At 37.2% G+C, this 25,120-nt stretch overlaps 1 protein-coding gene across 2 annotated transcripts in view; it reads right to left on the bottom strand.

Moving 5' to 3' along the window:
- Positions 1-25,120, bottom strand: part of nfatc3a (nuclear factor of activated T cells 3a) — a 60,102-nt gene that overhangs the window by 14,427 nt on the left and 20,555 nt on the right. For both annotated transcript variants that reach the window (XM_043244047.1, XM_043244048.1), the window contains exons 3-8: positions 24,018-24,180; positions 11,839-12,038; positions 10,474-10,646; positions 9,886-10,026; positions 2,548-2,603; positions 2,155-2,281 (exon numbers count right to left, since the gene is read on the bottom strand). In XM_043244047.1, the coding sequence (XP_043099982.1) occupies positions 2,155-2,281; positions 2,548-2,603; positions 9,886-10,026; positions 10,474-10,646; positions 11,839-12,038; positions 24,018-24,180 (860 nt within the window). The remainder of the gene's footprint in view (positions 1-2,154; positions 2,282-2,547; positions 2,604-9,885; positions 10,027-10,473; positions 10,647-11,838; positions 12,039-24,017; positions 24,181-25,120) is intronic.

Below are 25,120 nucleotides of genomic sequence, written 5' to 3' on the forward strand. Positions count from 1 at the left end.
GAACCAAAATCCAGTTCACAGCCCATACGCTGCTGCAAGGCCATTACTGCTGTAAAACTGCAGTTTCTTGATATGAAGAGCGAGTGGCGACAGTGTGTGGGAGAGAGTGTGAATGCATTTGAGTCTGGTGTTACTCACTGTGTATCTATAATGCATCTGAAAAAAAGTTTAGTTTCAGTTGATAAACGCAGCTAATAGCATGCATTTCCAGATGCATTTTGGACCAAAGCGGGTGGATTTGTAACTGACAAAGCAACCTCATACATTTAGTTAAGTTCATTACAAACTACTTCCTCACAGGCCCAACAGCTTTCACACTGTTAATTTGAATTTGGATTAAGATCTCTGCTCATCGAATCAGATGGCTTATTCATTACACATGAACAGTCTGGCTCTAGTCTAACAACACAGCACCTCAGCCCTTCCCCCTGCCATGCCACTTTCTCAGAGGGCCGATGCCATGGCAACCACAGTCGCGTGGCCTGTTCAGAATATTGGCTGCTTGTGCAGTCGTCTGATTGGCTGAGGCTTGACGGGTTAGTGTGGAAAACAGGAAACCCTAATTTGAGTGGGTGCTTTGTGGAGTGAAGAGGGTGGGCGGGAGGCTGGGCCTAACTCGCTCTTTTACTCTCCCTCTCTTTTTGTTTTCAATTTCTTCTACAGGTTAACATGCAACAGATAAAGACCAAAAAAAAAAAAAAAAAAAGTTTCTCACGTGTTATTTAATTACGCCAACGCTGTTTTTCGGTTTGACTCACTTTGGGAAATTAATACCAAACCAGCTTATTGCTTTGAGAACCACACATGACTACATTTTATTAGACACTCCATAAGCCATAATTAGATGTCGCCTTTTACAATCCTGCATTTTTGTCTATTTCATCAGAAGTTCAATGTCAAGTTCAAAAGCAAAACAAAGTAACATGATGATGTAATGCATGTGTGAGAAATTATAATAACTATGTGAATCATCAACCTCATCATTCAACACACTTATCATAGGGCAAATACTCCCAAAATGCAAAGCAATTCTGCAAAAAATGACTTAAGACGGATGAACCCAATAGGAGATGGAAAAAGAAAAACAAAAAGACAGACACTGAAGGGGTCAAGTTCTTGAAAACCCTAGATTTTCATGCCTCCAGCCACATGTAAATCATGCTGATTCTTTCTTTAAAGTATTTTACATGAGCGGTTACCAGGTGCTCAACTGTTACTGGAACAACCTCATCCCTAACCACACTGGTGCACGGTGCAGAGGAACGCTGACATGATCAAACGGGTGACTCTGCTGTGAAAACCCACATGTGTGCCATTCTTGTTACTGTTATGTCAAGTTAGCAAGAAAACTATTTTGCATGAAATTGAGTAACATGATTGATGTGAGGCCAGACTTAGACACAATTCTTGAAGTAAGGTGGATGCTAAGTTGTATAAATGTAACATTTAATATATAATTCTATATTTAATAATTAATAAAGAGCAGATTATTGCTTACAGATGCTTATTTTTAACAGCAAAGTGCAATTACAAAAACAGTTTATTTTAATAAAGTAAAATCTGTGAACTGCTTTTGTTTTCCCCCTTTTTTTGTCATTATACACTTACATAAAGTATAAAAAAAATTGATGGGGGAAAAAAAAATAAAGTACACTGAATAGTAGGGTAAAAAAAAAGAAAAAAAAGATTCTGCACAACAGTTTCAACACTGATGATAATAAGAACTTTGGCACTCTAGCGGTTAATAAACACAACTATGCATGTCTTCTGTAGACGTGTGCCGTACTTACACAAACCAGTCCAATATAGTTTGAATTATTGGTGCACCATAGTGATTCAGGAAAAAGCAAAAATCACGGTTTACAAAATGAATTGATAGTGTACTTGCTTATTATAAAAAAACTGCAGACTGCAGACTGCTTTAAGCACCAAACCAGCACATTACAATGATCTTTAAAGAATCCTGCGATGTTCAATAATGGAGTAATGTCTATTAACATTACAGTGATAACATTTTTTTACAGACCCCAAACAGTATTGCATATAAATTATTTTGAGGTGAGATCGAATTAAACTGCTTAATGAAGAGCAACAACAGTTACTGAGCTCTAATTGAATAAGTGCCCAGATTATAATGTGCTGTCGAATACGTACCTGGCAGATAGGTAAAGCGCTGTGACTGGCTCCTTTTCCGTTTGCCGTTGCATACGTAGAACTGCACCTGCACTGCTGAAGTGACCGTCTTACTGTGATAAGGAGGCACCTCCACCACGATGCTAGACTACAGATGGAGACAAGAGACATTGCTTTACTAAACAACACATCACTGGTGTCTGAGACAAACCTAAATTTGTCCCAGTCCAAATAGTCAAAACATACTACAATGTGCTCAGTTCTGCCCAGAGTTAAACACTTAGAAAGAAACAATTTTAGAAAGAAAAGTAAGATTGAAAACCGTCTGCAAATATATTTATGTATTGTGTACCGTCTGTGCTTTTGTCTGCAAATATTTTTGTAGACATGTAAAAAGGAAAGTATCCAACTCACTCCTTGACTCTTCTCTCTGATGATCTTCGCCTCCACCTCCCACTGCGGTCGTCCATCTGAAGAAAGAAAAAAAAACGTTAACTGCGTACGTGGGAACAACATCTTAGGACAGCTAGCATTCACAAAGACCTGAACTGAACTCTGTGTGCCAATATTTGCCCTTCCATGTAACCTGACCGCTCTCCTGATTACCACCTCAACCACCACTATCATCATCACGACTTCCAGCCCTCATCTGAAGTTTTGGAGATTAAGGTTACAAATAGCCAATCGGGATTAAGTTTCACTGGGTTCAGAGGGGAGCTCTACAGCTGCATGTTTCTACAGGTGCTCCAGCACCAAAGCCAGAGACACGCTTGAAAAACTGTGCCTTGCCTTGAGAATAATAAAGTGATAAATTGAGTTTGCTTGCGAACGATAAGCCTTTTTCCACACAGTGAAAGAGGTTCAATTGCTCGAATAGATCAAAATCAGGGACCGCATACAACACTGACTTGAGTATGAAAAACAAACGACATATTAAATTCTCTCAAGAAAGAGGGCTAGAAATGCAAAGCTGTATTAGCTGTATTACGGCTACGTGAGAGAAACAGAATTCACCCTTGCTGACAGAAACACAGAATTCGCTTGGGCCCCTAACAGGTAATGATGTCATTTATAAAGCCATTAGAGTTTAGAGAGATACGAGGAAGAACATTATTTATTGAATCATGGCAAGATTTGTGGAATAACTTTATTCATCGCACAATGCTTCCACGTGCTGCCCATGGAGAGGTGCAGGATCTTTAGGAAACATGCTGTCATCTTCAGTTTTTCCTTTGCCATAAAGCCAATCAACTGCGCAGACGTCTTGCAGACAGAAAATGAAAGCCAAGGGACCAGAGCCAACTGGTTAAGACTGATCCTAGAAGGGAAAATAGCCACTTCATGGATCATAAATTACATAAACTGCACAAACAGCATGACACAGGTCTGATTTATGCTCTTAAACACATTTCCAGCTCTGAAGTTTGTGCCTGACATGAGTCAAACAGCAGTATAATCCCAAGAATGTCTAAAATGAGTCATTTTGCATGTGCGATGTTTATGAGTTGGTACATGTGCATATACATTGTGAAAAACCTTTAAAAGGGTAATGTAGAGGGCAGCGTTTCAGGACTGTTATCGAAGTAAAGATACCGCTGTGAGCAGTTTCATAATCACCTGGTGCCTTACACTCCAGGGACCGCTGTTTACACGAGGTTACTGTGTAGAGTCTCAGCTCCCTTCTGTGTCAAAAGATATTTTGCTAATATGAGAATGACCTTGGATGCCTGTAACTTCAGCAGTAGTAGTACAGCAGCACATGTTGACATTCACCGGACACCGAAGAGGGCCCCACATGAGGGCAGGTTCAAACAGGAACCAGACTCTAAATCCTGGTGACAAGCACACACGCTGTCCTAATTCTTCAGCCCAGAAACACTGCTGTTCTGTTATTACTACTTTGATAAACAAACTCAAGAAAAATAAACTTCTGGCAAAATCCTACAAAGCTTTTATGTGTCATTATGTGGAATTAAATGTCCTGCTGGCAAGCATAAACTAGCATCAGCTAAAGCAGATGGTTAATGTAACTCTTCATTTAAAATTTCCTGAATCATTAATTAGAAAAACAAAAACCTTTTTTGTTAGCTTTCCTGGGTCTGATTTTCATAGTAAACACTTAACTGTATTTAATATTTCATATCTGCCATTTATGTTCTCTCTTTGTAACCAAAACAAATGAATTAATCTTCTTTAGACGCTGAGTGTTAAACCTAGAAACCCTAACATATGAAACAGATGAACAGATAATTGAAATATATAAATATAAATACATTTAAAAAAAGTGAAGGCAGAAACTAAAGGCAGAGACTAAAGGCAGAAACTCCCCAAAACAAGCAACAGTTGGAATTGGCTACATTAAAGGCGGGTAAAAGCATTTCAAAGGATGAGACCAAGAGTCTGTTTTACATTCATTACATGTAAAAATTTCTACAGCGCATTAAATAAAAAAAAAAATCCAATATCTCAGAACATTAGAACATTCCCTAGGATCAATCAAAAAAAAGGATCTGCAAAACAGAAAAGTTCAAGTTCTTTAAAGTACTGTATATCCATTTATGCACTGAATACTTGGTCGGGGCCCGTTTGGCACAAACTCCAGTATCAGTCATGGAAAACTTTTTAAATTTGAAGATCGATGTAAATTGTACTTAATTGTACGGCTGCATGAAACACAATGGACTAAGATTAGCAAACGTCACATCACCCCAAATCCCAAATTGGATTCCTCTCCAGTCTTTGTCTAGACTCCAGACCTCGATTTCCAAATGAAATCCAAAATTTACTTTGATCGAAAAGAGGAGATTTTCTGTCATTGTTTCTGTTTCATAAGTGGCTTGGTAGACCATTTCCTGAAGACATCTGAGCGGGTGATTCTTAATGCACTGAATCTAGCTTCAGTCCACTCCTAGTGAAGCTCTCTCCAGCATTTGAATTGGCTTTCCTTGACAGTACTCTCAAGCTTGTGGCCATTCCTGATGCTTGTCCACCTTTTCCTACCCAATTTCTTCCTTTCAGTGAACTTTGCATTTAATATGCTTTGATACAGCACTCTGTGAAGAGCCAGTCCTTTCAGTAATGACCTTCTGTGACTTACATTCTCTGTGGAGGGTGTCAGCGATTGTCTTCTGGACCATTGCCAAGTCAGCAGTCTTCCTTATTATTGTGCTTACAAAGAACAAGAGATACCTGGAATTTATACTGTAGGGATGGTCATTTAATGAAATATTCTAATATTTTAAGATACTGGATTTCTGACTTTCATGAGTTTTAAGCTCTAATCATCCAAATTAAAACAAAACAATTTTCAAATGTGTTACTTTACATGTAATGCATATAGAATACATTAAAGTCTCACTTTTTGAAATTAATTAGAAAAACTTTTTCATGATATTCATATTTTTTTAGATGCACCTGTATGCTCATATATGGAATAAACTTTAAAAGTGCTTATTTTTTTATTTGGCTATATATGTACGTGTTGAAACAGCTAATTATAAAATTTCACATTCTGCAGTTCTGTCCTACATTCATATTTTAATCATACTGGCAGATGTCTTGATTACATAGAAAACAAAGCACTTTTGTCAAAACCTATGGAGGGCACTGTGAGGGTATATAATAAAATGAAAAATAAATTAATCTAAATGAGCAAAGCTTTCATAAAAAATATTTCTGTTAAGTTTCTGAATATGAGGGAAGTACAACCTTTTCTATAAAGTTCCATGGTTATCCAGGTGATTAAACACCCAAATCATTTGCCTGCTTAACTATATATCTGTCCATTCACCAAGTAAAATGAGTTACAAAGTCAAAGAAACACCGGCTCATTTAGATGCAAGCCATCTAATTACAGTAGATACAATAATGACAATAATACAATAATGCAATCTGTTAAATTATTGTGAGTTCCTAAAATTGTTAGTTCCTTTCCTCTCATGCGTCCCGGTTTGTCCCCTAGTTCTCGGATGGTCCCTAGGGACTAAGGCGTCTCAGATGGACTGCTTTGTGCCAGACCACAAAACATTGTGGACATAATTTGACATTTTCCAGAATATAGCAAGGGATCTTTTTTTAATTTAAAGAAACTTTGAGCTTAGCATTGGTTACTACTGGAGCAATGTTACATTTTTTGAAATACAATATCAAAATATTATAATGTGGCATGTTCTCATGTATATGACATAATCATATCATAATACAAGAAATAAATACAAAAAAATTGTTTAAAATACTAAAAATAAAAAACACTGATTAACCAGCCAGGGACCCGTAACTGGCCGTTCTGTGTTGACATCACGCTTATGGTGACTGATAATGTATTAAAGTTATGATAATGTATTAAAACTAAGTAGTAAACAAAAAATTATAATGTATTACTTTGGTACACACACAAAAACTTTTTTACAATTAAATGCCTTACATTTTAGACACAATACTGACTGTTTTTTATTACATTTTGCTGATGAAAATAGCTCAAATTAGAGCTACAGCAGAACTGTTTTGTGTCTCATTCAAATTATTATTGCGTTTTCCCAACATATTGTATTTGTACGTTTAAAAATGTAAAATATTAATCTTATACAATTCTTTATGTGCTAGATAGTTTGCAGTGTAAATGTCTATGTAAATACATCTAATGCCACTTCAGAAGGAGCTTCTGTGTTTCTTACAGTGGGAAGACGAAGTTTGCTGATTTTGATTTCATTTGAATGATAACAGCTCTACACTTTAAATGACAATTTAAGAAACCATGGGAAATTTTTTGTTAAATAGTGCAGTTCCAATTCTGTTAATTGTTATTTCTGTTAATTGTTATTACAATATTTTTCTAGTTACAGAGCAATTTATTTTATGTTCTTTATGTGAGAGAACATCTGTAACTTTGTCCAGATTGGGGGTACTGTAACATAATTTTAGTTTTATTAAGTGAAAAAAGACAGATTTTCTGAAAAAAAAAAAAAACGGAATTGGCAAAAATCAGCAGGTGAAACTTACAAAGAAATGGCCAAAACAGTGCATCTCTGACATAAAAGTGCGAGTACTTAGTCATGTGAGCACACATGTGAGTGCACCTAATAAACAAAAATATTCAATTTCAATCAAACACATCTGTAGAACACATTGTCACAAATCACACAGATACTTTTTGATAATCTCCCATCACCTTTCCCTTGGAGCTGCTCAAGGCCAGACATAAGAGCCAAATTTCCACTCAACTTGTTCTAGCATCTCAGGACTTTCCATTTTTATACAGTACAACAAAAACATGGGTTATCACCATACAGGTTGCCTTCAGGGGTTGCCACTTACAGGGAGCCGATTAGTTCCAAAGGGTGTTTCTCTGAGTCAGTTTGTTGGGTTAGAACAACCCTGCGTGTTCATGTGTAAACTCCAATCGAGTGAGTCAATGTGTCATTGCCCCAAACTAGAAACACACACACAGACACACACTCAAGGCAGGCCAAGACTCGTATTCCCAGAATGCCTTTCATTCATTGCCTTTGTCTGAGGCTGGTCCTAACTTGTGCTTCATTACTTACAAACGAGAGATGGAAAAAATGAGCAAGATAGAAAAAGAAAGAGAGAGAAAGAGTGAGAAGAGTTGCTTATCGAAGATTTTAAACAAGAGCACACAAGTGATACTGGAAAGAGTCAGGGAAAGACTGATATTCTACCATGTCTGGCGTTAAGAGTAAGAGAGTGAGAGAGAGAAAAAATACATTTAAAAAAGGCTGTCTGCTAGAGATGGCAGACTGTCTCTGAGGGCCCTGTTCATTGTGTAAAAGGTCTATTTCAGCTCACAGTGAGACTCAAAGGATCAACAAAAATCCATACAGACAGAGCACTGTTGGGGATCATGACACAGTCTAACCCCAAAAAGTCAGTCTAATAAAGCCTCTTGAAAGCAGAGTGATTGAAAGCTGAGACTGTAGACTGACAGCCACAAGGCAGCCGTGTGCGTCGAACAGGAGAGAAAGACCAACCTGCAACAAATGAGCTTCAGTCATCTGCTAGGTAGATACTAGTGACATTCAAAACTAAGTATATGTAAAACTGACTACCAAATTGGTTGCTTGGATGATTGCTCAACTAATCTCAAGTTAGCTCTAAATAAGTAGGCTGGTTTCAGGTTCAAATGGCACCAAATGCATGGTCACATGTATTTCAAAAATAGCTGCACAGTTTCAGAGAATAATTTGTGGTAAAACTTTATTAAACACACAAGCTTAAATTATATTAAAGGTATATTATATTAAATTTGGTACGAAACCTTATGTTTTATATGTTATAGTTATATATAATAATAACAAACTACAATAAATAAAACCATTTTACCTTTCATATGTAGAAATGTCAAATTTAGTTAAATATTAAACTGACAAAACAGAAAGCATATTTGTAGGTAAGTACTGAAAATGCACAGCTTTGTACAAAAACATGGTTTATGAAGAAAAAATTATTATAAAGTACATTATTAGGGACCTATCATAATGCAAAACTATGTTTAAAATTCATGATATACACATGCTTTAGTGAAACCAATCATTTTATTTATTTCAATTTTTTAGCTAAGGAAAAACTAAGTTTACCTGGCACAAACAGTAAGCTTTTATTTGTTTTGTGTCTTGGATCCAGTGAGTGATCAGCAGTGCGCCTGCAGCCAGTGCAACTCTGCTGACCTCTGAGTCATCCTTACAGCAGATGCTAAGGTCTACAGGTGAGCTCTAGAACAACAGTGACACGCCACAATCCGGCCAACCATAAATCTAGTGTCTGTGTGTGTGTGGAGAGAGAGAGAGAGAGAACATAAGGGGCGGGAGTTTAGAAGCATAAGGAATGAGGGTGTGAATCTGTACAACGCACTTGCGCATATGTTTATGGCGTGACTGCAGTTTGTATGTAAGTGTGTGCAGAGTGCATTTGTATACATATCTGTAAGCATTTATGTAGTGAGCACTTGCTTAAGTGCGGTGGTGTTTGTGTGTGTGTAGGTGTGCAGGTGTGTTCATGCTGAACTGCACTCATACAGATGCACTTGCACACGCGCACACACACACACACAGTGTCCCCAGAGGAAAAGGGAAACCGTGGGAGGTCAAGATGCTGATAAAGCGAAGATAAATTACTCTGGTTAGATGAACAACAATCAAATTCCGCTCTCAAATGAGAAGTGAGAAAACGACACTCCCTCACATTTTACCCGTCGCTCCAGTTTCCCAACACTTAAACTAAAAACCACCTGATCTTGCAGTTTTTAAGAAAAGGGCTGGTTTAGCTTCACTATGAAAGAGATTAGTGCAGGTATAACTTGAGGATACGACAGGTGAGGAGGCAATATTTGCTCACAGTAAATAATGAAGACATTTGTAGTTCATACTCAACTGTACTTGCAGCAACCTTCTAAAAGAAATTTGTACTAGCTACGTAATGATACTAAGTGGAGGTATCGAATATCACCCTAAAAGGGGGTTCTTTTGATATAATGACCTGCTGACTGTAGCTTAGTGCATAGCTGCTTGCTAAAGTATTAAATGGTTATGAAATATTGATCAGGCTTTAAATTATGTATAAAGTGAGAAAAATCTGTGAGAAGAATAGGCCCAAGAGATATCAAACTTACATGTTCTTAAAGTGAAAAAAAAATATATATATATATATATATATATATATATAGAGAGCCAATACATGGAGAAAATGGAGAAAAGAAACTCCCATCTAAAACAGCACTAGGATTCTATTCATTCTTACCAGGACCTTTCTCCAGAAAAATGACCTTTGACTCAGGGAAGAAGTTAGAACCCGTGATGACCATTTCCTCTCCTCCACTCACTGGGCAGCTGCTATTACTGGCCTTCTCAACCTGAGGTAATTCCTGAGCTGAGCGCTGGGCTGTTTCAACACAAATACAGATAAGACATTAAATCACATTAGACACTAATTTATTTCTATACAAACACTTTATTATGCAATTATCCTTAATACAAACAAGTTAACAAAATATCACACAACCATATAAAAATACAAAACAAAACTATTAAGAGAGAGAGAATTCACCTGGCAGTGCAGTATGCATCTTCCTGCCACTAAATTTCTCATAGAGTCTATTGATCTGTATGTCTGTATAATATATTTATTGCTTTGGCAACATTGTAATGTTACACAGACATGCCAATCATTTGAACTGAACTGAATTTGAGAGACAGAGAGAGAGAGAGAGAGAGAGAGAGAGAGAGAGAGAGAGAGAGAGAGAGAGAGAGAGAGAGAGAGAGAGAGAGAGAGAGAGAGAGAGAGAGAGAGAGAGAGAGAGATGTGTTGTATTGTGTGTTTATAACCTACAGCACTCCACTGGAATTGAAGCAGCCTGCAGTGAGACCACTTTTCCATTGGGTTGTGGGATATGAACTCGGAACACCACACGGACCCGAGTGTTTTTGCGTCCAATATCAGTCTCTCCTTTCCTCAGCTCAATGTCAGAGTTCCTCAACTTCAGGATTCCAGCACAATCAATACTGACACACACAGCAGGAGAAACACGTGAGAAAGGAGTATCAGTTCCATCATCCTACCCATCAAGCAAAGCTGTTTAAATGATTTCTAATCAGTCCAAGTCACTTTCTGGATTTATACGGTTTTCATTCTGTAAAAAAAAGGCCCTATACTTATTAAAATAAAATGACAGATATTGTATTCAATCAGAAATTACATGTTATAAAACACACTTTTGTAAATAAATACTGTACATTTAATTATAAATAAGTGCAATTTCATAAGTTTTAAAACATTTGTGGTCAGCAAGAGTTTTTTTTACTTTGTTCAAGAAGAGTGCATTAAATAGATAAAATAAAAAAAAAATTAAAGTTGTCTTTTTATATATATATATATATATATGTTGCTATTTCTATTCTTATAGAAAATATATATGTATCATGGCTTCTGCAAAAACATTGATGATGATGATGATGATAAGAAATGTTTCTTGAGCACCAAATAGCCTATTAAAATGATTTCCAAAAGAGCATGCAACACTAAAGACTGAAAATTCAGTTTTAACATTACAGAAATAAATTCATCAAATATAATGATCAAATAAATGCAGACTTTGTAAGCACAAAAACTTTTTTGTAAAATATCTCAAAATTCTCAATATACTTCTGAATAACGCATTTTTGAAAATGTCTCTCTTGCATAGAAAAGCAACTTGTGATGACACATGAGTTAAAAGACTCCAAAGACTCCAAATCCTATAATGTCAAATGGTTTCTGTCATGGTTAGGTTCAGCGGAAGGCCTTAGTAAATACTGTACCATTATCTTAGAACAAAACTGTAGCTCATTGGAAATATGGCTTCTAGAGTTTCTGCATATTTCACTTTTGGAGACCAGATTTCTTTATTTAAAATCATCTAAACTGTGGTGAGCAGTCCTCACAAAGACAACAACCATTTCATCCTGAATTAAGTCATCCATATTTTAAAATGCAAAAAAGGTGTTTGTGGTTTAGGGATGGGGAGGTTAGAGCATATATATTATTATTAAAAACAAAAGTCAAATGGAAAGTCCTTACCATGATAAAAAAAACCAAATGTGTATTTATGTGTGTACGTGTGTATGCATGTATGTGTGTGTGTGTGTGTGTGTGTGTGTGTGTGAGTGAGTCAGAGAATCTAGACTGATGATGAAGTGAAGAGATGTTGGCAGGTACCTGGCAGACATATTGTTTTCAGGAAGGAGAGGAATCTCAAGAACCTTCGTGCTGGCGATGATAATTTCCTGGCTTGCCGTAGCAACAGTTTTTCCTGTTATGCGGTGAACCTGGTAGAATGCGTGCGGCCTCAAATAACGGTCATCCGCTGTCCCGATGAACATTTGCAGGTTCACTGGCTTCTCATTGTAGCCAACAAGCTGTTAAAAAAAGATGAGTCAAGATCATTTTCTATTTCCATGAAAAAGTTCACTGTTGTTGTGCAGGATGAGCTGAGGCATTCTGACACATGAACTGCTGTGAAAACTGGAACTATAAATAGAGACCTTTTTAAAAATTATTTTATTTTTGAATAGATTTTTGCAAAAAGGTCAATGGTTAACACAAGCTCAAGATATTTTTTTACTGTTGAAATTACAGAAATTCGTCAGTAATACACCTTAGATGAATTTTCATTAACCGTTTTTGGTCAAAAAAATCCAATGGACAGCAAATAACCAGTAAGTAACCAGGGTGGCCTACAAAATGGTCGTCCCCGCAGCAAATATTTTTGACAGACTATATTGATCTAGAAGGACTGGACAGCCACCACGTCAAACAGCAATTTGCATCACAATTATTTCCCCCAATGCGTTTCCATTTGAAGAACTCTGCATATGTGCAATTACTTCCCAAATCCTCATCCATGCACATTATTATCAGACGTTAGCCCTCTTTTTCCAAGACGAATTCAAAACACACTCTAGCTAGTAATTAAAATCCAGACAGAAACATAAAGACACTGAAACCGAATTGAAGGAAAAAATAAATGAGCGGGTAGAAAGGTGAGAGAAGAAAAACAAAACCATGAAAGACATTCTACTTCTGCTGCTAAAATAGTATAAACAAGACTTTCATCTTCTGAAAATGGAAATAGGGAAGTGAAAAACCCATTAAAATGTGAATAATTAGATGTAACACTTCATTCTCTGAGGTCGCTGAAGTCTTTACCAGAACAAAAAGCTTTCACAAAAACATTTTCCTTTCTGTCCTGCACACCGAGGTGTCCGAGGCGAACCTCGTTCAGACACAGGGAACCATTGCCCCATCCAGCAGTATACACGTACACAATACACTTCCCAGACAGGTGAGGAGTTCACAAACGGAGGGGAGCTATTCCGCTGACATGCGTGTGTGGGAGGGTGTTACTTAGGTTGAGCACACAGGCTCTTAACAATCTCTCTACTGTTGAAGTGTTATGCTTGGCAAACACTGACCCAAGGCAGCAAAAGAGAGAATAGAGAAACTGGGAACGAAAGCCAAAAAAAAAAAAAAAAAACGGTGAGAGATGACCAACGCACAGGTAACGGAAGGACCAAGCCAACCACAGCAACAGAATAATGAGAAAAACATGCTTCACATATAAATTGACGGGTCTAGAGAATAGAGCCAGATATTTGTGGAAAGGGGAAAAAGAAATAGACGGTAGGGAAAAGAGAGTCAGGGAACAACGGATGGTGGTGGGATTTGGTTCATGTAATTCCCAGGACAGCATGCTTTTATTACACTTGGAGACATGCGCCAATGAGAAAATTATTAAACCAAAAGGGTATGCTTAGTTTCAAAATATTCACGATAGCATTTGACAATAAGTTTCTGTATGTACAGGTTAATAACTAACATAAAATAACAATAAAAACATTTTAGTAATTATTGATTGATTTAATTTCTACATTTTTAACAAATAAATAAAGTATTATTTCATATTAACTAATGCATTTTGAACTAACTTTTTCCTCTTTTAATTAGTTTATTATTATTATTAATAATAATATTAATAATAATAATAATAACAATGATGATGATAAAAAAAAAAAACATACCTAACCTAGATTTAAAATTCTTTAAAACAATTTGCTGTTCATGTGTTAAAAAATATTGATATTTCGATAAATATTGTTACTGAAATATCTGAACGGTAACAACACAGATTTCCTGAAGTATCGATATACAGAGCTGTCACTCTCAAAAGGCCCATTAACAAACGCCACATGACCGCAGTGCCCGTCTCGTCTCATTCACTCTGGTTAAATAGCATAATAATAAAGGGCCATTCACATGTGGCATCTTTTGCACACTCAAGTTCATTATCTAAAATGTAGACGCATGGTTTGCTCGCTCATAATGAAAGCGACATGCACGCGGTGCGACACTCTCGGTTTTTCCAGGCGTGTGCTCGCCGCATCAAGATAAAAACGGGTGTGTCTCACATGTCCTGGAAAGTGAAGCTGCTGGCTCTTTGGCCCCCTGGTGCCCGGCTGCAGTACAGGTCATAAACCCTGCCTTCTCAAATAGGACTTGAGTCAAAAGAAAAGAAAAAATTACACTTCCAGTACAATTTTCCTGAAATAGGTTTAAGTCATTTATGGTAGTTGTTGTCACGCTGATATATGTTTATTTGTTCAGGTTTTTTTGATAAGTTTGATTTTAGCTAATAATTTGATGCTATGAAAACAGGGAGTGTCGTTGCGGTTGATTGGGTCTACGAGAGTTCGGGCTACAGTCCACGCTTCACGTCACGGCAATACTGTACAGACTTGGGCTCCAAATGACGTCATTTACTCAAGATGATTTGGCTTCAATTTCCTATATTGGAAGGAAGTGGAGACTCATTGTTCATCTTTTTTACAATCTCTTTTGCAAGAGATTTTTTTAGGGCTGGAAATCAATTTATCCTTTGCTGAAACTTCTGTGTCTTCAAGGAAAGCGTAGATCATGGTTGCTTGGCATTGATCAGTGATTATTTGTGAATTATTACCTACCTAATAAAATTATTACCAACTTAATAAAAATACATATAAAAAAAGTAAATGTTCTACACTTGTTATATTCATAAAAAAAAAAGACCCCGTAAATAAAGTGGGATTTTTTTTTTCTTTTCGCTTTTTCCATCCAGCGCTCTTGCTTCTGTGAAAGCTAAGGTGAACAGTCCTCTGCAGACAGAAAGAAGGGTCAAGACCGAATATACTGTACTCTATATTTTATGGGCTTGCTCTGGGTCAGTGCATTGAGATGGTGGGGAATTCAGAAGCGGAGGTCATGTTTATTCTTCAAGACCGAAAAAGGTGAAGGGCTCAACTGAAATGAACCATGACCCTGCCAACACCAAGTACGTGTAAGATTTATTTCAATGGTAAGAGTCCACCATCCCTGGTGACAGCTGCAAACTCTACTGGACAAATCAGTTTTGTCATTTTATCATTTTGTGTGTGTGTGTGTGTGTAATGGGTTGCCAGTTTTACACAAAAACTCGCTCAACTTGCACTACCATTAAAACATTTTTTTTGTTTTTGAAAAGTCTTTATTATCAGGATTATTACCAATACTAAAAACTGTTGTACTGGTTATTACAGCTGTGTCACTTTTCATCAGTTTAATATACCTTTGCTAAATAAAATATTAATTAAATGAAAACAAATTTTGAATAGCTTTTGAATGGCCGCTAATCTAAAGAGTGCTTATTCATCCCGATCAGTCTAATTTGCAATCTCTGGCCAATGTCAAAAGGTGAATTTTCCTCTACCATTTTAATTATGTTATGATATGATTTATATCAACATGAAACCACACTCACAGTCCATTTTCCTTCCAAATTATGATATATTTCTGACCGATTAAAGCAAAATATTCAATACTCTACTGGGAACTGACTGGATCCTGAAGAGTGGACGTTTCATAGCATAATGGAGCCAGTAATTATATTTTGATGAAAGATTATGAAGACAAACATTTCTGTTTAGAATAAAATACACCCATGAATCACGCACATTAGAACCAGGAACATGTATTATTAAAGTAAACATCATTTTTTACTTCATGTTCACTTTAAGGTCACCAGATACATTCAATCCCATCTGGAATGTTGTAAAATGGAGTATTCAAAACCCCTATCGGTCAGAATGATGCACTGTAAAGTAAAATCACTTTACAAGATGATACATCAGACCATGAACATTTATGACTTTTGGAAATTCCATGAACATGCTGCAGCCTCAGCAAAGTTTCAGAGCGCTGCCACGGCTTCAGTTTCAAGAGCAGCAACAAGACGCCACATCCTCAAGGAGTTTGTGTAGGCCTGTGGCTCAGCACTACCACTGCACTCTTTCTTTTTCTTCCTTTCTCTCTCATTGTGTAATTGCCATTCAGAACATTTTTTTAAATGTTTAAAAATGTAATTTAGTTCAAATTTTTCACCAGACCAACTTTTGAAAGCTACTACACATGCGTTAAAACACTTTTCCCCCAGCTGCTTTCAAAATGGCAATTAGTCATTAAGAGATTTGGGGGACATAATTTGTGTTTTGCATTACAATGTTTTACAAAGTGACTATATCTCTGCTCTATTGCTGCTTATTTTCTTTTTTTAATCCCGAAGAAAAGCTAAGAGAGGTGGATGGACAACCAAGAATCTTGAATGATGGGGCATCTCCCCAAACACAAGCAGGTAGAGAAAACCTCCTCTCATCACATCCGCAGGGCTCAAGAAATCCACAGTGTGTATTTGTGTGAAATTTTACCAGACGACCCTGCACTCCTGTAACCTCTCTTCCCTGACACTGGTTATATTAAACTGCTGACATTAAGAACAGTCACATGTCCCATAGCTGGAATAAAGCTAGCGGGGCAAAAATAGCCTCCCTGGGCTGGGTTGCCTTTCATATTGAGGACTAAATAAAGACGTTTCATTCCGACTGTTTCTGTTTCTGATTGCAGTGCAGGCTAAAAGAAACAAAGAATCGCATCTAAAAACAGCAGGAAGGCATAGCCTACTGTACAACAATGCACGTGCAGTGCAAGTTTTGGTGTGAAGTGGCAAGTTTTGTGCTGTCATACCTGAAGATGCATGTTTCATCATGCTTTGACTCCCTACACACACCCTCTAAACCTTGAGTTTCCCTTTAAGACTCCTTTCTCCATCTCTCTATCTCTCTTTCTCCTTCCAACCCGCTGCTGGCAAGTTGTTTCCCTGTGTTGCTCTGTGGTTGCTATGGTGAGGGCCAGCCAGTGCGTGTGTGTACATGCATGAGTATGATTGTGTATGTGTGTGTGTGTGTGTGTGGGTAAACCCGAGCCTGAGGGGGTGGGGAGGAGACTCAAGGTCACACAAAAACGGTCGCACACACACACTGTGGCCTCTGGCCCCGAAACGTGGACTCGTGCTGACATGCTCTGTGTGCTTACTAGACACAGCGAGAGGTCTGTTCACCGATGCAGTGTTTACACAACATATGCCTGTGTGTGTGTGTGTGTGTGAGTGTGTGTGTGTGTGTGTGTGTGTGTGTGTGTGTGTGTGTGTGAGTGAGTGAGTGAGTGAGTGAGAGGTACACACATGGATTGCCCTCAGACCCTGGAGGCTGTGCAACCAGTTGTTTAAATAAGATCAGTACACATACTTACTCTCTCACTCACACACACACACACACACACACACAGAGACAGACCATGTGTGAAAGAACTGCTACGACACAAACACATCCAGATATAAACACCTGTATACATTGAGTACAACATTTCACGTGATGTGTACCTCTGTGCTGTATCCTTCAGTCCACATCAGATACTGCCCCAGGCTGCTGTACAACAACAAAAGCTATAGACACACAGCCGTACACTCATGAGGGTATACAGACAACAGGGTTGCTCCCCAGACAAGCACACTGTGAGCAAAACTTTAACATCGTTAAACAAACTTCTCTGATCAGCACTGAAAATCACCCACCGTGAGGTCTGAGGGTCACCAAGGTCAGCCATCTTGTTTTTCACAATGATGTTATCTGATCCCAAGTCTGATACCATGTTGCTCAAAACAATAAATCTAATGTTTTTAAAGAATTCATTGAAGGAAAATTCCAGATTAAAAATCGAGTGATTTACTGTACCATATATAATACACTGACTCATTACTAAGTTTATTAAAACGGCGTTTATAATGGAAGAAGGCTAGAAATAATTTGTATATATTTTATTACATGAAATGTATTGCTGTAACTTAAATGGTAGAGCATGAAATGCATAAACTTAGGGGGAGGTGATATGACCAAAACAGAATTTCACGGTTATGATAAATGTTATTTCACGATAATGACATACCTATAGTTTATTTTACTTTTTTTGTTATTAAAAGAAAAAGGGAAAAATAAAAAACACAATAGAACACATAAAAATGAAAAACATGTTTTTTAGCTACAGTAGGCTAGATTTATATTACACGAGGTAAAAAAAAATACAGAAATTGAATAGCATATAAATATAACATTGCATAGTCAATTTATCAAACAAACTAATTCTTATTAAAGATCCAAAAGTGAATGGTTAACAGTATTAATGACAGATAGCAGCAGGTGAATTTGACTGCTGTCCCTTTAAGACCAACTGTACAAGTCTAACATTGGTACAGATCCAGTTTTCACCCATCTGTGTACATTTATTCGTCACATAACTGTGCATAAATAATCCACACAATGGGCATTTTAACATAACTGTGTGCATATTTGATCATTCAAGCACAATAAAACATGAAATAGATTTGGTTTCGCAATTGCATGCTACATGAGAGAGGAGCTTTCAGTGTGCATGTTCCTGGTTTGTGTCCGTCAACACAAGCAGTAGATTTATTTTTTGCTGATTATTGCACTTTATTAAACATCATGCATGTCCCAAATTCATGATCACATGCATTAACAAGAAATCCAGAAACAACTAATTTCTCCAGACCAAAACTTCATCCTCAGGAATTACACTGGTACATAGGTGACAAGGCTGATCCTCCCTACATGCTTGTGCAAGGTGAGAGCCTCTTCAGCCATGTGGGAAATTTTCTACAATAGGCATGTATATTGCGGTAGTCCCAAATCAAAAACTTAATTTAGAAAAGTGCTCAAAAATACATGGTTTGCACGGTTTCTGCGTGTAATCGCTCCAGTACAGCTGCCATTAGACTTTCTTCTCTGTGATAATTGACAGCGTGCAACAGATGCTGTCATTAGAGTTTACCTAGAATATTCCTTTACCATTTTTCTTGTAAAAACACAGGTTAATTTATTTTTCATAAAGCTAGTTTCCACCATGTGTGTTGATTCCACTGAGCCTTTTTTCTCTACATAAAAGCCTTGGGTGAAAGGTACAAGTGACTTTCTCGGAGTATAAAACACACGAACAGATCCTACGGCTAATGTAAACTCTGCTGCCCTTTGTGTGTGTCTTTGTGTTTAACCAGTTCAATTGTGATCTCTAGCACACACACTTACATTTAGGAAAGCCTATGCCAGATGGGTTCAGAACGTCTATGTCTCCTAGCAACAGGTGGGCTGATTTTGGTTAAGAGTGAATCCAGAGAGTGAGACGTGAGAGAGGTTTGTAGGGCATTACACAGCATTCCTCGTAGATCTCTGAACTGTGAATTAGCCCAGTCCAAACACTAGCAGTAAACACTGTCACTTTGTTTTGCTGGTGTTTGTCTGGCTACTGTATGCTGCAATCCGCAGCCTTCTGTTATGGCAGCTTGACTTACACACCACTGATAGATACACTCGCACGCGTTTCTCGATTTCACCACAATTCGCGTCTCTGATTTCTCACACAATAACTGGAGTGGTAAAGTGCTGGAGGACATGCATTGTGCGTTTCTGGTTGTAACATTAGCCCATTCATGCCCCTGTAATGCAAATTTCACAACCTTCCTGTAACTTCATGACCCGCGTAAGGTCCACTATCAGCATAAGTGACCTATCGGTAAACCCCACCCCCCTTAGTTACTGTTGCTACCACGGACAAACAAACTATTTTTCACTGTTTTACAATGAAAGCTGAAAACCTTGTCCAATCATGTTTTTACACATTTTTATTTAGAAATGTCTTTAACTGGAAGCAATGGTTTACAGATTACCATGGAAGAGGAAAAGTCTCATATTACAGTCGGTCATCACGATCACGGACAGCAACATTTAGGATCACCACTGTTCATGCACAGAGTACGAATAAATTAATGCACATTCAACCGGTTTAACATGAAGTGACAGTGTAGACGTTAGTTGGTGTTTTTGACCTACATTGTGCAAGAGGCAAGAACAGTAGCATGTACTCACTATCATTAAATATAAACATAAAAACTTTTTAATTAAAACAAATTTTAAAGTTCAAATTTGAAAATTGTAACTTAATGTGTATTACAATCAGAAAATGAACGTTTTTGTCTTAATTTGGATTGAATGCTTAGGAACACTGAATGCTCCATTTTATTCTGACTCAGTAAATTCAATAAAATAAATGATATTGCCCATCCTCTCAGGATACATGGAATCAGTGTTACGACTACCCCCAGACACATTGTTTTTTCACTTTTGAAGCATAAACCCCATAAAAATGAAGTGAGCTTCAGGTCTTCCAATGGTTCTTTATTGCTAGAAACCTACAGATGTCTGAGTTCCACTCTCCATGCAGTTGATACTCGATTGCTATTGGCTCATCCGCATTCAAGGGGAGGGGTTTACCGACAGGCCAATTGGCCAGTTTGTTACTCTTCACATAAGCTATTAAACATTGCACCTCTAAGACAAATGCACAAAGGACAGATTTGCTTTAGGATGAAACACAGCAGTAAAAGCAGCTACAGAAAACAGGGGGACTGTAGAAGAAGTATTCATTCACACCAGTGTTATTTTAGTATTATTTATTTGCAGACTAAACTTTTATTGACAGTTGAAATTATAAATTATCTATTATTTAAATTTTTACAACATTTGTTTCATATGTTGTTCACCTAACTTTAATATTTGACTATTTTAATTAATGAAAAAAAAATTCTCATATGTGTAAACAATAACACTCACTCACTCACTCACTCACACACTCACACACTCACACACATACATATATATATATATATATATATATATATATATATATATATATATATATATATATATATATATATATATATATATATATATATATATATCTCAAATAAATGAATGTTCCAATTCCATTTGATAACTAATATATCAGAATAACCAGCATATTTTTGTTCAGCTCTTATTGGCTACTGGTGGCTGTTTGCTCGCCTGTTATTAATAGTTACCTTTTTTTTGGTCCATTAGTCAACAAATGCTAGGTAAACACAGCAAGTGTAATGAAGGTCATGAGCATAGAGGTGTGCCTTTAATTTAACTGTTTAACAGTTCACTGAGAGATCAACATTTTAAGTACATTTGATTAAACTTTTTCTTTAATTAAATGACTGCCATCTCGTTTTTTTTTGTTTTGTTTTTGAGGTACCTTCCTATGTCTTCTCTGCCAAATGTCTGATATATACATAAAACCACACAGCATCTGTGCTAGGTTACACCTGGCATACAGGTGTATGGGTCTGTCCTCCTGGCTAATTGGCAGCGCAAGTGCTGCTGAAGGCAATATGGCTCAGTGAGTCTGTTCACTGTCTCTAAGATCCAGTCACCGCAGAGAGGCTCACTCCCAGGACAGATGGAGTCTGCGGTGTCACCTGCTGACGTCACAACAACAGATACTCCACAGTAGCAGCCTAAGACTCCGGCAGCGCATGCCCCAGAAAGCTTCATGGGAAACATTATCATAAACAGCTGCTCGCTGAAGGTATGGGAGATTTTCCACGTGCAGATTTTCCCAAATGGAACCAAAGCACAATAATAATAATAATAATAATATTATAAGTATTTTAAGAGTCAAAATGAACAAAAACCAAAAAAAATTAATAAAAATAAATAGAACATACAATAGTAACACTATTTAATTTAATTCAATTGTTAACATGAGTTAATGCATAAGGCATCATTAACAATTTTTTTGAAGCAATGTTTAAATAATAATGGTTCATATTCATTCATATACAATTGCTCAGTTTTTAATGAATATCTTTTAATAACAAACTAAACATGTGTTAGTACTTGTAGAAATTCAAGTTAATCTTTATAAACTGCTGTTAATACATATTTACCACCATTTTTGCTTTTTAATCTGTTTTGCTATTTAACTGCTTAAAGGTTACCCTACTGAAAATCACTCTTATGCTAAATCACCATAAAAACATAATTATAACTAGGAACAAAACATTATTTGATTCTGACTGATGGTGTGGTATCGTTTAAATAAATTGAGTAATCCCATGATTAATGGGTCAAAGAAGTCAAACAATGACACAGCACTATTTAGTGAACACACACAAATTTTCCCTATTTATTTAATTCTTCTTTTGTAAAAACATGACCAAAACCCATGACCTAGTTTCCTAGCAGGGTATTTTGCTGTGGGTAGACCAGTGTGTGTCTACCACTGAACAGACTTCATTAATGTGAGGTAATTATGCATCCTCAGCTGTAGAGTGAGGGGAAGTGGGGCTGTGATGTTAAAGAGTTAGTCATTAATCCTCTGAAATAGTAAGAAAGGCACGCTCACTCGCACAACACTGATTCTCATGTGTACATGGGTGGTTGATGTTTAAGCATGAGAGCTTGGGAGATAGCAAATCTCAGCAAATACAACATCATGATAGTATAAAGGTTTTGCAAAGGACAAATTAATTGTTTGTGTTTTAACTAACTTTTATATTCTATTAAATATAAATCATTTCCAACTTAAAAAGGTGTGTGTGTTTTGGTTTTTTTCCAAATAGAAAAAATAACTTCCATATGATGATTATTTTGAACTCAATTTTTTTTATATGAACACGTCACACATTATGACCTTCACTGCAATAATAACATCTTATGGAAAATGTGACGTGACAAAACTTCATCAGATGTCCTTCCAAGATGTTATCTGATCTTCCTGACAACTTGGACTTGTTCTACACAGATTTGTCCAAGTAATTGTTTATACAAACTTGTAAATAAAAAACATCCTTAATCATCATGAGGCCTTAGATATTCAGCCTTTGGCAGATGTTTGATCATTGATTGAATTTCAAATCTACTCCATTAATGCATTAATAATGTCATTTTGAAACAAGACAAAGCACTACTTCAAAAGTACTTTGATTTACAATTTACTAATTTATTACCCATTTATATCATCAGTATGATACCTTGGCACACATAAACCTATGCCATATCAACCACCTATGCACACAAACTCTTTCCAAAGAGATATACTACCCAAACATAGTGTCAATTGCTTTTGTATTGGTTGATAAATTTAATGCATCATAGTTCATAAAAAGTGCAAAAACATAAAAATGGTTCCAAGTGACCAAGAAGAACCGGAACAAAGGGCATTGTAGAGGCAGTCCTGAAGTATAAAAGAGATGAGATGTCTGATAATGAAAGATGATCATGCAGGTAACCTAACGAAGGTCATAAACATGGAAGGACTGCCAATTAATGGCCCACAAGACACAAGACTGAGGTGTGATGTGGAAGAAATGCAGGCCTGTAATTGTGGTTGTTTAATGGACCGTTCAGAGCCAGAGGTTATGATTCAGGGAAAGGCCTTCTTCTCTTCCTCACACGTTCAATGATCTCGGTTCCCGAGTTGTGTGTGTGCTTCATTACGGCTGCCACAAAAGAGGCCACTGCCTCCAAGACCATAAAATATTTACCAACAAGCTCTCTCTCTCTTAGTCTCTCTAGGAGAGCTAGCCTCAGGAGAGTGCCAGGTAAGTTTACCTATCCGATCATGATACAGCAGGATACTAATTGGGCTTCATTTTGCATAAATGATGCCATCACCTCTGCTGAAGCACGCTCCCATGATCCCTCCGGTGAGCCGCTAGCACAAGTAGCACAGAGCAGTAGGTTGGAAATGAAGTCCCTAATTAGACTGCTACATGATTTGCTTAGATCTAGCTGACACCAAAACACTCGCTCGCTAGCTGTTACCCAGTAGAAAGAATTTTATGACCAGTAATGAGGTTACTAGGCCACACAGCAGACGCTTTCTGTGTGGTCTCGCTTCTCAAGTTCTGCTTCCTGTGAGGGAACGGATGGCACCATGCTCTGTTCCCACTTTTGTGGCCACTGTAATGAGTACTTCGAAATTAAGGCCACAAGGCTTCGTATGATGATCCAAAACCAAGTTTAACCTCTCATTTCATTAGCTAAATCGGTGGTGGGAAACAGAAGTATTGGGCCAGGAAATACATCATCGGTAAACATCCCATTGTGGAGACTCACCTTGACAATAGGGTGTCCCCCGGATGTGGCTTTGACGGCCCCTCGGCTGCCTTCGGTCTCATAATGAGCTCTGTGATGAGCTTTGGGGTGAACCTCAATCTTTAGCTCGTACTGCCCGTACTGATTCGGCAACGGCCAGTCCAAGGGAGGCAGGGAGGATGCTCTACACACAGATCAAGAGCAACATGAACAGAGAAGTCAGACAATGCATAGGGCTCGGGTAGTAGATCAACTAGAAAATTGAAAACATATAGCATGAAACCAGATGATCATGTCAGTAAGCAGCTGTGCATCAGTTCGGGAAGCATAAATTGTATGTGAGAATCTGAAACATTTTTTTATTCCTCAACTCTCTGTGCTGCTGCAAGAGACGGTTTCCACTTCCCATGGAACAAGACAGTGTGGTTTGGGAAAACTAGCATATGCACCTAATGAAATTTGTCATGAAAGTCTTTGAAATTTAGTTGAAAGTCATGCAGCTGTGCTGTGCGGAGAAAACCAATATTTTGCGATATGGTTGTTTAGTGACAAAAAATAAATAGATGAAAAAATGAGTACATGAATTATATTACTTTGGATATTACCACATGGTCTCAAAATGAGAAACATAGACTTTTAGAAAGTAATCTTGTGAACACAGATCATGATTTGAGGGCAGGTTAAAGGCAAAAATAACCAGTAACATAGCATTTGCTCTGCATCTGAAAGCTGACTTTTTAAAAGGAATAGTTCACCAAAAAAACAAAAAACAAAACAGAAATTCTGCCTCCATGTACTCCCCTTCACATTGTTCAAAAAAACTTATATGACTATTATAGGACTTCTGCTGAACACAAAGTAGCAGATATTTTGAATATAGTGGTTAGCACTTTGGTTACCAATGGCTTCTGTTGCATGTATAATAAATGTACATTTTAAATATCTTCATTAATGTTCCACAGAAAAAAATTCACACAGGGTTGGATCAATATAAGAGTAAGCAAATGAAAAGCAAATGCAACTTCTAATTTTCTTGGATGATGTGCAAAACATAACTAGTGAAAATTTATGAACTACATAAGGGTAAATTAGTGATCAGTAAAAGTGTTTTTTTTTGCCTTAAT

The sequence above is a fragment of the Puntigrus tetrazona genome, chromosome 7 (assembly GCF_018831695.1).
Source record: "Puntigrus tetrazona isolate hp1 chromosome 7, ASM1883169v1, whole genome shotgun sequence".
Taxonomy (NCBI): domain Eukaryota; kingdom Metazoa; phylum Chordata; class Actinopteri; order Cypriniformes; family Cyprinidae; genus Puntigrus; species Puntigrus tetrazona.